Here is a 16,730-nt window from a genome sequence, read left to right as displayed (position 1 = left end):
ATCTTCCAGCCCGGTGGTCCATTTTTTAAAGCTCAATTTATGTACAGGAAGTTCTCAATTTACAAATGAGTTCCGTTCCTACGGTGGCGATGTGACCTAAAATTCCATTTAAATCTTAATTAGCCCTTTAATACTCCCAAAATATCAAAATAAATATCCAATAAATATCACACCTGTCCAAAACCGGACATATCACAATAGAATATCAATGAATGGAGATTTGTGATGAAGAAACACTGCAGAGTACGTTACCTTTATTTCACACAGGTCATTTTAAACATAACGTATTTCCACAGCCAAAAGACATCCCGTTTCAAAGGGCACAGCATCAGTTGTGGGAGCTATTCCTGTATTTAACACACACATTAGCCGCGCCACTCTATGAGGTGCATGCTAGCTCTCATTCAAAGGAGGCATCTTTGTCAAGGGTGGTACCATTGAAGCTACAAGAGGTCTCATGTCAACAAAACCAATTTCTGGGAAGGGATCTCACTCGTCACCACACTCCTTAGAGTCACGGTTTTAAATCAAAACCAAAACTATCACTGAACAGCATACAAGCAAACAATGAAACAAAGAAATACAATTAACAGAAAACATTCATCTCTCATGCCATTCATATCCCAAGAAATAGAAATAACACAAAAAGAGTACTGAGGCATTCTGGGAGCCTATCAGAAATTTGTCATTGTACAGTGTGCAACAAGATTACAGAGCTCCCCTCTTGTGAAGAATATTATAGGAACAATCATATTATCAAATGTAATGTAGAGAATAAGTCTAACATCACACAACACTATCGTATAGGATTTTGTTGCTAATTTCGGTTCACACATTAACTGACAATTCTGGGAACAAAACAGAACACAGCCACCTGCACCTAGGTCAGGACAACCACCCAGGTCAGGGCAACCGAACAAACTCCACCCTAAACAAACATGAAAGGGGGGCGGATGTGGACCGGATAAACACCAGCTGTGACCAGAATACACATACCCTTGAGAATAAATGTACCTTTGATACTGTTGTGTAAACCTGTATTAATTTCTGTATTGATTGTAATGTGTTGACATACCCTATGATTCTCAATAAAAGGCCCGGAGAGTATAGAAGGTTCAGAGATCCGACCTGATCACTGAGGTTTCATCTCTCCTGGCCGGAGGCTTGCCACCTGGTGTCCGTGTCTATTGTCCCTAAATTTCCTACTTGTCGAGGCGTGGGTCACTCCACCAGATTTGGTGTGATTCTCCCTTGACACCTCTCCAGTGCAATACAACAATAAATTTATTAAATATATAAACTTGATTAATTAAAGAATAAATAATGAAATAGAAAATAAACACAAAATTGGATAAACAAAAAGACTTATGTCGCCGTTCTGCAAGGTAAGGGTGGTTGTGTGTGTTTGTGAGAGTTCAGCATGGAGATGGTTCTTGTAAAGAAACTGTTTTTCAGTCTATTAGTCTTTGATTTGATGCACCTGTAGCGCCAGCCAGAGGGCAACAGGTTGAACAGGTGTGAGTTCGGGTGAGTATCGTCTTTGATGATATTGAGAACTCTGCTGAGGCACCGGGTGGTATAGACGTCCGACAGGGAGGGGAGGGGGCAGCCAATAATCCTTTGAGCTGTTTTTACCGTCCTCTGGAGCCTCACTCTGTCTGCCTCAGTGCAGCCGCTGTACCAGGTGGAGACACAGTAGGTCAGCAGGCTCTCGATGGACGAGTGGTAGAAGGCCAGCAGCAGCTTCTTGTCCAGGTTGAATTTCCTGAGGACCCTCAGAAAGCGCAGACGCTGGTGGACCTTCTTAATCACTGCCGTGGTGTTGTGTGTCCAGGAGAGGTCATCGGAGATGTGTACTCCCAGGAACTTTTATGTGTGGACCCTCTCCACACACACACCTTTGATGTAGAGGGGAGTTGGCACAGTCTTGTTCCTCCTGAAGTCAATGACGATCTCCTTCGTTTTTGCAATGTTGAGTTGCAGTCTGTTGTCCTCACATCAAGCCGTTAGTCTCTGTCGTATCGTTAGCAAATTTGACAATGGTGTTACAGTGGGCCGGGCTGCAGTCATAGGTGTAGGGGGCATATAGGAGAGGGCTCAGTATGCATCCTTGAGGGGAACCGGTGCTCAGCGTTCAGGTGAAGGACGTGAAGGGGCCGAGCAACATAGTATGTCTACAGTCCCATGGGTTTCAGTCTGTACACAACGCTTCCCAGTACAGGGCGCCACGTCTGTTTTGGGGAGGATTTGGGACTTTAAAATGCGCCTTATGGTCGTGAAAATACGGTAAGTCTCAACACAATTGTGGTCCTACATTGGGCATTCGACTCATAAATAATAAAAAATGAAAAACATGTCACATGAAAATCAACCTGACGTTGTAAAGTACGACCATTTTTAGACCTCCTGAAAGGGGGCGGGGGGGCGATATACATGTCGCCTGCAGCGTCTCGTCAATGGAGTGTGAATACATATATGTGTATTTATGTGTGCTTCAAACTATAGGCGAACAAGTGAGTGTGCCCTCTCGGTCGCCTTACTGAGACTCAGTGAATTGAGAATGGTGTGGTGTGCTGTTTGTTGATTGGACTGGGGTGGGAATGAATGAGTGAGTGTAGAAACCAATGCGTGAGCATAGTGCGTGCCAGCGCTTAAAAGGTGACAGAAGTGCACAATTGTTCAGCTTGGATCTTAGCGACTAAGCAAGCCGGGCATTACTGGTAACTTGTTTTTTGAACCACACTGGTGACTCCTGCTGTAAAACAATAAAACCAGCCTCAGAGAGGGGAAATAATGGGGAAATAATTTATTTGCAGATATACAAGTACGAAACGCGCTGGGAGCGATGATGGCTTGAATTGAAACGACTTTCAATATAGTTTCTTTTCAACTCAAATGCTATGATCTCAAATCTTAAAGCGATGCAACATCTACTGCCAGCTCTTCATTAGTTATGTAGAAGCTTGAATTTCATCACCAAATTGGGCCAGACCCTCTTCCACATCTACCCGTAGAAAAGACCCACATATTCATACATATTCATCAGTGGCAGAAACAGATTCCAGTTGACAACTATAAACGTCAACAACAGTAAATAGGGAGTAAATTGTCAGGATAACAAATTAATCTGACAACAGATGATTACATACCATATCAATAATGCAATAATTTAAAGGCAGGACAAAAATTCACATTGATTAAAAAAAGGACAAACAGCAGATGCTGCATTGAGTGGGACACATCCACACCTTCTGCAGGAAACAATATCAAGGTGATGGGACCACGTGCTAATGAGAAAAAAAGATAGTTAAATGTTCCAGTGACTCCTGAATCGCTGGTGCAAATGCAGCTACTCATGGTGCTAGAAGTGGAATGGAGGGGCTGATTTAGGACCAAAATATTAGCTAGAAAAGTCACAGCTCATAATCAAACTTGTGCTCATGGCCCAGGTAAATCCTTCGGAAAATAAGTGCAGCCAGGACCAAAGTGAGCACCACTATGAGCATGGCCGAGCTTGCGTGGCTATCATCTTGCGGCTCGTGAACCCCTGCAATGAAGGGTGGCCTGTTTGGGTCTTCTCTGTATTCTCTATGGGCGTGTTGGGCACGGCGCTGCTGGAGATTGTGAGGACGACTAGTACTCGGAGACAAAGGAATTTGCGGCCTCTCTACTCCGGTGGCTGTTAAAACATCTGCCTGTAGAGGAGGATAAAAGGTACATGCGATTAACTTGATGCACTTTTTGACCCTTTTTTCCTACTTCCTATTGTTCAAAGACAAGACCATGAGGGAACTGAGAATCAAACTAACAATCTGGCACAGGCCATATATAATATTATGACGGTATGATAAGCTTGAGGAATATTATTGCAGCTTTACGGTATTGCAGTAATACCTCCATAATGTAATATTTTTCAACTGTTTGGTTAAATAACTTTTTCCCATTGCATGCCATCCAAACAACTGACCAAAGTACAGCCTTATTTTGGAGAAAATTAGTTGCAATTTCCCTTGTTTTTACATTTAGTCAAGTAACAGCAATGTTATCTCGGTCGCAATGATACCAAAAATCAGTGGTTAAATAAGTTAATGAGAGTAGAATGCCTAAATTCTTGCTCCAGTCTCATAAGCAGAATTTAAAAAAATGGCTTCAGTTTAATAATGTCAGTTACAATACGTACTAGAGTGCCAACTTTGTATTGATTTTACTGCTACCAACACAAATGTTGGTTACTCGCTGTGACAGTTAATTTTAATGGAACCCACACACGAACATGAATCAAGTTCGATGTACCCAAAAAACTAAAGATTAAGTGTTGAAGTAATTAAGTTTGTCATGTTATCAAGTTTTTGCTTAAAGGTCAATAGAAGATCACAAAAACATGTACCTCTCAGAAGCAACAGAAGTTTCTGTGCTGGGAGAGAGCCACAAAACAGGTGCACATCTCAAACCGTTAAGAACAGGAAACCGGTCAGCTCGAACTTAGCAGATGTGTGAACCAAAAAATGTCTTGTAAGCTGAAACCGTTAGAATAACAGGAAGCATGTGGACAGGTGTGATGAAGTCAAAGTGTTCAAATTTTCTATTCTGTATGAGTTTGCATATTCAAATTGCTTTGATGTGTTGCAGGAAAAAAGGAGGAGAGCTTTTAGCTTTTCTCTGGGCCATCTCACTGAGGTCCGGCGGACTGCTCCTCGCGAGAGACAAAGACAGTCTTGGCTGGTTGATTCATTTGTGCAGCTTGCCTAGTTGTTTTACAGAAACTTCTCTCACATTAAGCCAGATGGTTTTCAAACTGGGGGCGGCGAAAGCCTTTTCATTTTATGCTACATGCAGACCAAAAGCTGGCTCATCGTTCCCGGCGGAGTGCTTCAATGTGTAGTCAATGCAGTTTGGAGGTCAGGTGCAGTTGTGTGACCGGCGGTGCGTTTGAAGCATTTGAGGCGGAAAATTTGTTTCTTTGTCTATTACGTGCGCATAGGATGATGTGAACTACTGGCCAAGTCATGTCGGTGACAGCCAATCGGGTGGGTGGAGAATATACTTACCAGGTCACACATCGTCTCATGAATAAGCCACCACACAGACAAAGTGATAAATGCACGCACGCACACACAATGCATGTGGCGGAAAACATTCCTAACCAAGTCCTAACAGTTCCTAACCAAATCCTAACACTTCCTCACAGTTGCTAACAAAGTCCTCCATCCATCCATCCATTATCCGCCGCTTATCTGGGGTCGGGTTGCGGAGGCAGCAGCTTCAGCAGGGAAGCCCAGACTTCCCACTCCTAAGCCACATCTTCCAGTTCTGCCGGAGGGATCCCCAGGTGTTCCCAGGCCAGCCAGGAGACATAGTCTCTCCAGCGTGTCCTGGGTCGTCCTCGGGGCCTCCTGCCGGTAAGACATGCCCGGAACACCTCACCAGGGAGGCGTCGAGGAGGCATCCTAATCAGATGCCCGAGCCACCTCATCTGGCTCCTCTCAACGTGGAGGAACAGCAGCTCGACACTGAGTCCCTCTCGGATGACCGAGCTTCTCATCCTATCTCTAATTGAGAGCTCAGACACCCTGCGGAGGAAACTCGTTTCGGCTGCTTGTATCCGAGATTTTGTTCTTTCGGTTACGACCCACAGCTCGTGACCATATGTGAGAGTAGGAACGTAGATCAACCGGTAAATCGAGAGCTTCACCTTTTGGCTCAGCTCCCTCTTCACCACAACAGACCAATACAGCGTCCGCATCATAGCGGAGGCTGCACCGATCCGCCTGTCGATCTCTCGCTCCATCCACCCCTCACTCGTAAACAAGACCCCAAGATACTTAAACTCCTCCATTTGGGGCAGGATCTCCTCCCCGACCTGGGGAGGGCACTCCACCCTTTTCCGACTGAGAACCATGGTCTCAGATTTGGAGGCGCTTCACACTCGGCTGCAAACCGCTCCAATGAGAGTTGGAGATCACGGCTTGAGGAAGCCAACAGTACCACATCATCTGCAAAAAGCAGAGATGAAATACTGAGGTCACCAAACCGGATCCCCTCATCGCCTCGACTGCGCCTAGAAATTCTGTCCAAAAAAGTTATGAACAGAATTGGTGACAAAGGGCAGCCTTGGCGGAGTCCAACCCTCACTGGAAACGAATGCGACTTACTGCCGGCAATGCGGACCAAACTCTGACATCGGTGGTACAGGGACCCAACTGCCCGTATCAAGGGGCGCGGTACCCTGTACTCCCGAAGCACGCTCCACAGAAATCCCCGTGGGACACGGTCAAACGCCTTCTCCAAGTCCACAAAGCACATGTAGACTGGTTGGCCGAACTCCCATGCACCCTCAAGGACCCTGCAGAGAGTGTAGAGCTGGTCCACTGTTCCACGGTCAGGACGAAAACCGCACTGCTCCTCTTGGATCTGAGATTCAACCCCCCGACGGACCCTCCTCTCCAAGACCCCTGAGTAGACCTTACCAGGGAGGCTGAGGAGTGTGATTCCTCTATAATTGGAATACACCCTCCGGTCCCCCTTCTTAAAAAGTTGTTGTAGAGGCGTGTCAACCATAACAGCCCCACAACATCCAGGGCCCTAAGGAACTCCGGGCGGATCTCATCCACCCCCGGGGGCTTGCCACCGAGGAGCTTGTTAAGCACCTCGGTTCCTTCAGATAGGTGAGTCCACCACGGAGTCTTCAGGCTCTGCTTCCTCAATGGAAGGCGTGTCGGTAGAATTGAGGAGGTCTTCAAAGTATTCTCCCCACCGACTCACAACGTCCCGAGTCGAGGTCAGCAGCACCCCATCTTCACTATAAATAGTGTTGATGGTGCCCTGCTTCCCTCTCCTGAGACGACGGATGGTGGACCAGAATTTCTTTGAAGCCGTCTGGAAGTCGTTTACCATGTCCTCACCGAACTCCTCCCACGCCCGAGTTTTTGCTTCGGCAACCACCGAAGCCGTATTCCACTTGGCCAGTTGGTACCTGTCAGCTGCCTCCGGAGTCCCACAGGCCAGAAAGGCCCGATAGGACTCTTTCTTCAGCCTGACAGCATCCCTTACCGCCGGTGTCCACCAGCGGGTTCGGGGGTTGCCGCCACGACAGGCACCGACCACCTTACGTCCACAGCTCAGATCGGCTGCCTCAACAATGGAGGCACGAAACATGGTCCACTCTGACTCAATGTCCCCCGCCGCCCCGGGTACGTGGGCAAAGTTCTACCGGAGGTGGGAGTTGAAACTCTTTCTGACAGGCGATTCTGCCAAGCGTTCCCAGCAGACCCTCACAATACGTTTGGGTCTGCCGGGTCGGACCGGCATCTTCCCCCACCATGGGAGCCAACTCACCACCAGGTGTTGATCAGTTGACAGCTCCGCCCCTCTCTTCACCCGAGAGTCCAAAACATGAGGCCGCAAATCCGATGACACGACTACAAAGTCGATCATCGAACTGCGGCCTAGGGTGTCCTGGTGCCAAGTGCACATGTGGACACCCTTATGTTTGAACATGGTGTTCGTTATGGACAATCCATGACGAGCACAGAAGTCCAGTAACAGAACACCACTCGGGTTCAGATTGGGGGGCCGTTCCTCCCAATCACGCCCTTCGAGGTCTCACTGTCATTACCCACGTGAGCATTGAGGTCCCCCAGCAGAACGAGGGAGTCTCCACGGGGAGCGCTCTCCAGCACACCCTCCAAAGACTCCAAAAAGGGTGGGTACTCTGAACTTCTGTTTGGTGCATAAGCACAAACAACAGTCAGTACCCATCCCCCCCACCTTGAGGTGGAGGGAGGCTACCCTCTCGTCCACCGCGGTGAACCCCAATGTACAGGCACCAAGCCGGGGGGCAATAAGTATACCCACACCTGCTCGGCGTCTCTCACCTTGGGCAACTCCAGGGTGGAAGAGTGTCGAACCCCTCTCAAGAGGACTGGAAACAGAGCCCAAGCTGTGTGTGGAGGTGAGCCCGACTATATCTAGTCAGAATTTCTCTGCCTCGCACACCAGCTCAGGCTCCATCCCCGCCAGAGAGGTGACATTCCATGTCCTAAGAGCTAGTTTCTGTAGCCGGGGATCAGAGCGCCAAGGTCCCTGCTTCTTGCCGCTGCCCGACTCACATGGCACCCAACCCCTTTAGCCCCTCCCACAAGTGGTGAGCCCATGGGAAGGGGGACCCACGTTGCCTTTTCGGACTGTGCCCGGCCGAGCCCCATGGGTGCAGGCCTGGCCACCAGGCGCTCGCCGACGAGCCCCACCTCCAGGCCTGGCTCCAGAGAGGGGCCCCGGTGACCCGCGTCCGGGCAAGGCAAAACGTGGTCCAAAAATGTTGTGCTTTGTCTGGACCCTCACCTAGGACCTGTTTGCCATGGGTGACCCTACCAGAAAAGGCGGAAAACATTCCTAACCAAGTCCTAACAGTTCCTAACCAAATCCTAACACTTCCTCACAGTTGCTTACACAGTCCTAACAGGGTCCTAACCATTCCTAACGTGAATCCTAACACGTTCCTAACAGCTTCACAAAGAGGGGTAAAAGCGCCAATCATCTTCGACTTCCGGACTTAGAAGTGGGGCAAATAAACCAATCGTGGCCCTTATCTTACTTGGAGGGTGGGGCGCATGAGCCAATCCCGGCCCGTCTCGTCACGTTACACACGAGCTGCGCACATTTCCAAGCGTCGCGTCTCCATAAAAAGTAAGTACGAAGTATTAAACAATTGTAAGTGCACTTACATTGTTTGGTCGTTTACAGTTTGGTTTTTACGCGTACGCGTATGTCCATGGATACCCACGACGTCGGCTTTAAACAGGCGTACAAGAACCGGACGGTTCGGTGAAATCTTTACAGATACAGTGAACCCCCGCTACTTCGCGGTTCACCTTTCGCGGGTTCAGTGCTTCGCGGGTCTAAAAAATATTCGGGAGCATTGTAGTTTCGCCGAGTGGCACAAGGGGGCGCTGAAGCGGTTAGACGGCCGGCGTGCGCCGAAGAGGAGAGTGGACGAAGAAGAGCAGGTTCCCCCGGACACGATTGGTGGCGACGGACACGATCGGGGGCGACATTTTGCTTCATTCGGGACCGTGCGTGAGCTCCGAAGGAGATCGGCCGGCGTGTGTGGCAGTCAAGCCGAAGAGAAACAACTTCCGCCCGGGTACTCGCGCTGCGACATTCTGCTTCGTTTGGGACCGTGCGTGAGCTCCGAAGGAGACCGGCCGGCGGAGGAGGAGGGCATGCTCGCGTCACAGTAAGCCGAATAGGAGCACCTTCCGCCCGGGCACCGGCGGAGCGCGATTCTGCCAGTTATGAATGAATAAATGAATAAATGAAGAATGCCACCTTTCATTTCACTGTCATGATCCGTGCCTGTCATGCAGCGTGTGTTTTTGTTTTTTCAGCTGTGTGGGCGTTCCTCCAGCGATCGTCTCGCGCCATGCCGTCAGCTGCTGCGAGACGCGCCCACCAGCCCCGCACCGGATTCCCATTCACTTACTGATTACACTCACTATATAATCCACCTACACTGACTACCTGGCGTCGGATTGTTATCCTACTTACTCATGCTCCCGTACTTCGATCGTTATCTTGTTCAAGTGTTTATTGTTGTCGTGTTTTTCTTTCAGCTACAGCTCGGCTCGTTTTCTGTTCTCTTTTTCTGTCGATGATTGGTCTCCTCTTATCCTTCCGTGGTAAGCAATCTTCGTTAGTCATTCCTTGCCTTTTGCGAGCGTTTTTCGTTCTATAGTTATTCCCTTTTCCTGGTGTGAGTGTTCCACCAGCGCTTTACGTTCTTTCTGCAGATAGATTGGTATTATATATATTCTAGCCGATAGACCATCATAGTCTTAGATTTTAATTGGATATTGACTATATTGTGATTATAATAAATATCTTTGTATCACCACCTTTTTTCCCGTGTCTGCGTTTGGAGAGTCCTGCTCAATCCTCCAGCTCTGCTGGAGGATCATAACATTCACAGGGCACCCCGGACGGCGTACCAGCAGGTAAAAGTCGGGGTTTCACTGTACATACACCTGCACCTACACATGCACATACACACACATATACACACATACACTTGCACATACACACGCACACATGCACACCGACAAGATTACAGAAGAATGCCAGCGGAGGGACGGCCCGCCGGAGAAGGCCAGCCTTGGCGTGCCAGTCTAAGGGACCAGACGGGAATCGACCATCATCAACTATCCAGACGATGACTAACCTGGGGAAAACCTTCCCTTGGACGTGGACCCGTGCCGTGGGAGGGAGCGAGGACGACCGATTCAACCTACATTACCCATGACATAAAAAACTGAAGCTGGGCTGAAAGATGGCGCGCATTTTTCGACCGTGCTTGCCCGAGTGCAGTTTCTCGTGAGATTAAGAAAAAGCCGCCCAGATATCTGTCTTTGTACTATTTCCTGAACTCCAGAAATTGAAGAAACAAAATATCGGAACTCTAATCAGTTGTTGAGTCTTTACTTGACCCTTTTCTTCTTGAGCACAAAAAACAAACACGCATTGGTGTAAGTTTGGCTTTTAAAGGTTGATTTACTACTTCTCATTTCCACGGTGACTCGACTCCAACACTGTTATATAGAATGTAAATGGTATAGTAGTCATTTGGTATAGCCTCGCGGGCCAAATTTAGCCCATGGGCCAGAGTTTGACACCTATGATCAAAACGGAAACATCTTTACAGAATTTTTTTCTTGAACCACACTCCAGCAAGATGTTTTGTTCTCAGATGATGCACAGCTAATATTGTACAATATTTGCAAAATACGCAAGTAATTTCTTAAGTAAATCAAACTGTTAAAATATGTGTGTGTGTGTGTGAGAGAGAGTGACAATGAGTAAACGAGGGACATTAACTTGTACCCTTTATCGGCTGTCGCTTCATGGAATTCAGTTCCGATGCTTGCATTATTTCATAGGCCGATTGGCCACATTCAAAATGGCGGACATGACGACGCAGGGATTATCTAGTCAGTCTAGCTTTATGTGGTGTCTAGTATTTAGGTCTATAGGTCTATGTTACATCGTGTCAATATTGTGGGCTCCACCTACTTTACAGTTTTGTCTTTGTCGTCACCCAAACGACTTCGGATTTTTTAAAATACAGATTTAAAACTCAGTTTGAAAACAAACCATATATTGAGCATAGTTCGTTTAGGTCGGTGCCTGAGTGTATGCAAAAGGGATCGACCCGACCAGGCTTTCAGCTGAGCAAATAGCTAAATTTCGGATGACCCAAACGTTGTCGGCTGATCATTAAATAGCGAATTAATATATTAATCTTCTTTCAAGTGCTTTATGGTTATGGAGAGTAAATACAACCTCAAGAGTCCAGGTAAGTTCCATGATCACGTCCACACAGTGTGCTACTCCACTTTGAGTTCACGGTTAAAATTTCAAACAACCGGTTTGTTTGTATATTGTTCCTGAAAATTGTAGACATCAGTGAGTGAATGTGCATCTTTCATGCGACTCTGAAGTTACCTCCTTTTTTGGCCCGCTACCCGTCGTTCACTATTAATCCCGCACTATGTAGTAGGGTACTCATACAGATTGGCGCTAACTCCTTACTAATCGTCGTTTATCACGTGACCACCGTACTCGTCTTGGTAGAGCGTCTGCTTAACGTCTCCGACTATTTATTGAGAATGAAAATGTCCAAAGGCCTTATTTTCGGCAGCAGTTGTCGGCCCGATGACGTCAATTCTGGCGCGACTCGACTGCAAGCAAAAAAACAATCGTAGGCTTGGGCCGTCGACGTATTCAAAGGGTCCTTTTCATGTGGCCTCCGAACATTGACCGTGGCCAATTTGGACAGGCCAAATGTTAAGTTTGACACCTCATGTGGTCGAGTTGCGGTCGAGTAAATAAAGTTGTGTTGTATTGTATTGTATTACAGTGAACCCTCGGTTCTCGCGGTTAATGGGGACCAAGACCACCCGCAAAAACTGAAAAAACGCGAAGTAGCGGCGCACCTTCAAAAATGCTTAAAAAAATATACAATATATATAATAAATATAAATAAATAAATAAATATATATATATATAGAAATAGAAATCCCTTTATTGTCATTGTACTCAAGTGTGCAACGAGATTAGAGAGATTAGATTAGATTATATATATATACGGGTAGAGAGAGAGAGAGAGAGAGAGAGAGTGAAATTCATGTTATAACAAAAAAAAAAAATTAATATTAAAACGTATTATTTTTTTATTCCCCAGCCATTCTTTTTGTATTTATTTAATTACTCCGACTTTTACCTGCTGGTACGCCATCCGGTGTGCCCTGTGAAATGAAAGGTGGCATTCTTTATTTATTTATTTATTTATTCATTCATAACTGACAGCCTCGCGCTCCGCTGGTGCCCGGGCGGAAGGTGCTCCAATTCGGCTTAACTGTGACGCACGCCCGCCCTCCTCCTCCGGAGCTTCCATTCGGTTAAACTTAGGGGCCGCTTGGCACCGCCCGTGCCCGGGGAAGGTGCTCCTCTACGGCTTAACTGCCACGCACGCTGGCCGGAGCTCTGGTACGGTCCGAACCGCGCGAAACGTCGCCACCGATCGTGTCCGGGGGAACGTGCTCTTCTTCGTCCACTCTCCTCTTCGCCCACGCTCTTCTTCGGCGCACGCCAGCCGTCTAACCGCTCCAGCGCCCCGTCGTGCTGCTCGGCGAAACTACAATGCCCCCGAAAATTTTTTAGACCCGCGAAGCACTGAACCCGCGAAAGGTGAACCGCGAAGTAGCGAGGGTTCACTGTATTTCCATCTGGAGGATGAAATATTTAGCTAACAATAACAAATTGTTTAACACATGCATTGTCCTTCAAAATGAGACCAAAACCAAAACTTCCTTTGAAAGAGGAATAGAAAGAACGATTTTTGTTGAGATCCAGTCCAGAAGGTCCTTCCAGAAAGCCGTTGTGTAAGTACATTTAAAGGAAAGATGAACAGTAGTTTCAATATAGCATTCACAGAAAATGCAATTGTTGTAATCAATGCCAAATGTCCATCTTAGCAGCTCATTGGATGCATAAATGTTGCTTAAAAATATTAAGTAGACTTTTTTTTTTTAATTTGGGACTGATAACTTTTCTTTAGAGAATCAGACTCAGAAATCCCTTTATTGTCATTGTACACAAGTGTGCAACGAGATTAGAGGCAAGTGTGCAACGAGAGTAGATTTATGTCAGATTGTTAAAATAACTGGATAACGGAGTTCTGATTTGATCTAATTGAAAAAAGAGTATCAGTTTTGGGAAAGGCGCCACATCTTGTTTGTTTTTTCCTGAGTCAAAAGGTCATTGTTTTCAAATTGGAGAATATTCAAATCTCTCATATAAAATTGTCAATCTATGTTTTGAACCAACGATTTGATTGGTTTTATCACTCTGTAAAACTTTGCTTGTGTACAAGATAAACCATATTTGAGACAAAAGTTTGCATGAGACAGCAAGTTCCCTCTGTCATCAAGTAGTTGGGTAATTGACCAAATATTTTTTTCCTTCCAATGTCGCAAGAATAGAGACTTGCCTTTGCAGAGCACATATCTATTGTTCCATATAAGAATACTATGCGGACTAAAGTTGAAAGTGTGTAGTAACTTCCAGCACAAAAGCGCTAGTTAATGAAATGGAGACAGTTAGACTGGTAATCTTAGTCACACGTAAGGATTAACGATCATCGAGAAAGGAAGCACGTTGTGGGTGATGCCTTTTTAAAAATTACTGCCATGTTCACACACATGCATACACAGATGTGTGTTTGATGTCCACGGACACGATGTCCTTTTTGCTATGCTAACATATTGTAACGTCTAATATGGATTAAGGAGGCATTATTCAGTGAACTAACGTTTTTTAACAACCAAAACAATGTGCGTATTCCATGTTCGACATCGAAGGAGCGATGTGTTCAGGAACAACTAGGAAATTCTACTACTCAAAGTAGCAAAACACGACATGATTGCCACTAGCCCTCGTCATAATTGTAAAACACAATTGTTTTTTGTTATATACTGTTATAGTACTAACAAAAGATAATTAAAAAATAAGTTCCTCCTCACATTTAAAGATTTGTTTCCCTTTTGCATTCATTGTGTAGACCAATTTACTACTATCAAATTACCCATATTCGTGAACAAAAACAAAATGTTTCGGATAAAGGTGAAATGAAAACAAAATTAAAAACCAATACCAGCGGCAATTTTAGTTTTCTTCAGCACAGTGCTCCTGTGTTACTCCTCTGATTTCACTACCTACTATGTTTAAAAAAAATGCCAAGAAGAGGGAAATTTGGTCGTATTTCTTTTTTTTATCTATCGTTTCATTGTATTAATACAACTCTGCATTGTGGTAGTATTGGTTTCATTTTAAAATGCACTAAACAATTGCAACCAAAAACTCTGCTCAGTTTTTACCTCGTTCTTCTATCCATTTGGACCTCGACTGAATATATGGTCCTTGAGCTTTATGTTCATAAAGGCAATCCAATTAAGATTTTAAGTATACAAGTTGTATTATATTCTTTTCTGTTAGAGTTGTGCTCAGAGCTGGGAAGTACAATACGGTTGTGCAGATGATGTAGGACTATCATCTGCACGACAACTGTCAAAAAGGACTGTCATCTCTAATGTCTGATTTTTTTTTTTTTTTGGGGGGGGGTTGGAACAACAGACAAATAATATATATTTTTTGCGCTGCTTGCATTAGGGCTGCACGATATTGGAAAAAAATGACATTGCAATTTTTGGGGAGGCTGCGATGTACATTGCAATATTGAAACGAGAAAAATTTCACCAGGTGACTCAAATAGCTCTGTTTGGGAAGACTTTGCTTTGTTTATTATACAGCTCTGGGATGGCCACTTGATAGAAATACGTTGACTAATTAGCAGGGAGCGTGAGCAAGACGGTCTGTGTAGTCCCAACAATGTAGAGTATAGTATAGAGTCCTGCTTTTACGAAACAAACCAAAAGTTTCCGTCTTCTAAAAAAAAAAGAAAAGAAACCGCACGTCCTACGATGTGACTATTGCGCATGCGCACATCGCAATCGCAATCGGGGCCGCTTGGCACCGCCCGTGCCCGGGGAAGGTGCTCCTCTACGGCTTAACTGCCACGCACGCCGGCCGGAGCTCTGGTACGGTCCGAACCGCGCGAAACGTCGCCACCAATCGTGTCCGGGGGAACGTGCTCTTCTTCGTCCACTCTCTTCTTCGTCCACTCTCCTCTCCGGCGCACGCCGGCCGTCTAACCAGCGCCCCCTCGTGCCGCTCGGCGAAACTACAATGCCCCCGAATATTTTTTAGACCCGCAAAGCACTGAAGCCATGAAAGGTGAACCGCGAAGTAGCGGGGTATTACTGTATTACACTGTGATACAATGTATCAGACTTTGAAAAAACTAAACAAAAACAAATCAATCAATCAATAAATCAATATAATCAATAGTTTAACTTGTTGGGGACTTTGAAATGCGTGTTCGGACATGGAAACTCGAGTCAGAAAGGTCACACGGATCAAAAACTTACCAGCCCGCGCCGGGATTCGAACCGCCGCCGTTTGCTCGTCCTCTCCCCTCCTCTTCCCTCTATCCCTCCCCCTGCCCACCTTTTTCCTCTTTCTTTCTCCCACGAGACAGTCCATTATGCCCAATCATTGGCGGAATAAACACAATGTGGGAAAGCAATATGATGTCTAAGTTTTAGAGGTTGCGAGGTCCCTATTATTTTTGTAGAAATTATTATTTTTTTCTCCGCCTTTGATCGCATTTTTGGGGCGCTATACTTGCATGAAAACTCACCAAACTTTGTGCTCTCAAAACATTTTTTTTTGTTTTCAAATTACTATATGACAATGCGGGGCAATAATATTACGTTTAATATTTCCTTCACTACAAAGGAGGAAATGCTTTATAACTCCCCTTCACATCCACCAAAAAAAAAAAAAATCTCATGTAAACAAATAGTTGCAACCTTAAGAGATCTAAATAGTAATATTCCGTTACATATATAGCACCACCTACAAATGTCATTTCTAACATTTTAATGTACTGCACGGAACCTGTTGAACAAATCCAACTGAAAATTGGTCAGAAAAGTTTCAAGATGTTGAGCTTGCTCTATGCCGAATATTGTGACTGTGTGGTGAAGGGCGTGGCCATTACAGTGCCGCAAAGTCTGATTATTCAGCATGATAATACCTAATCTAACACATATTATCATATTTTCTCAACATTTATTTTAGATTTGATGATAGCCCAGCCCTGAAAACATCTACAAACCTATTTTCATTGTAATGGTAGTGACACTTACTGGCTAATGGATAGAAAAGTTATTTTATTTGATATTTTTGGGGATTTTTTTTAAACAGTCTGATATGGCAGTGTAGAGTATGTCATAGTTTTGATTTAAACTTTTTTTTGTCAGGAAATCAGATGCCATTGATTTTTACACTTTATTCCTATATACACACATTATATACACAGACTGAATACTGGAAAATTAATCTTAACCAGTCTGTTTCTTTAAAAACCCGATCTTCTCCCCCTCAATACATATCATGAAAATGACGAGATTTGATCTGATTTCAAATCGAGATTGTGACATTCTTCCTATAAAATATTGAATCATTATAATATTGTCGACGCTGAGCATTATTTTAATGGCATGTCCAAAGATTAGTACGTTATGATAATTACCTTTACTATGTTATCTTTATTT

The 16,730-nt window shown here is 45.2% G+C and overlaps 1 protein-coding gene across 4 annotated transcripts in view; it reads right to left on the bottom strand.

Moving 5' to 3' along the window:
• Positions 1–16,730, bottom strand: part of ube2j1 (ubiquitin-conjugating enzyme E2, J1) — an 89,838-nt gene that overhangs the window by 18,448 nt on the left and 54,660 nt on the right. For 3 of the 4 annotated variants that reach the window (XM_088285449.1, XM_088285451.1, XM_088285450.1), the window contains one exon: positions 2,792–3,695. The exons of the other annotated variant lie outside the window; for it this stretch is intronic. In XM_088285449.1, coding sequence (XP_088141575.1) covers positions 3,414–3,695 — 282 coding nt within the window. In that variant the 3' untranslated portion in view covers positions 2,792–3,413. Of the gene's footprint in view, positions 1–2,791; positions 3,696–16,730 lie in introns of those variants that run through there. 4 annotated transcript variants of the gene reach the window in all.

Source organism: Idiotropiscis lumnitzeri, chromosome 21 (genome assembly GCF_059441095.1).
Source record: "Idiotropiscis lumnitzeri isolate Australia: NSW breed Sydney's pygmy pipehorse chromosome 21, RoL_Ilum_1.0, whole genome shotgun sequence".
Lineage (NCBI taxonomy): Eukaryota > Metazoa > Chordata > Actinopteri > Syngnathiformes > Syngnathidae > Idiotropiscis > Idiotropiscis lumnitzeri.
This window is presented reverse-complemented; position numbering and strand designations above follow the sequence as displayed.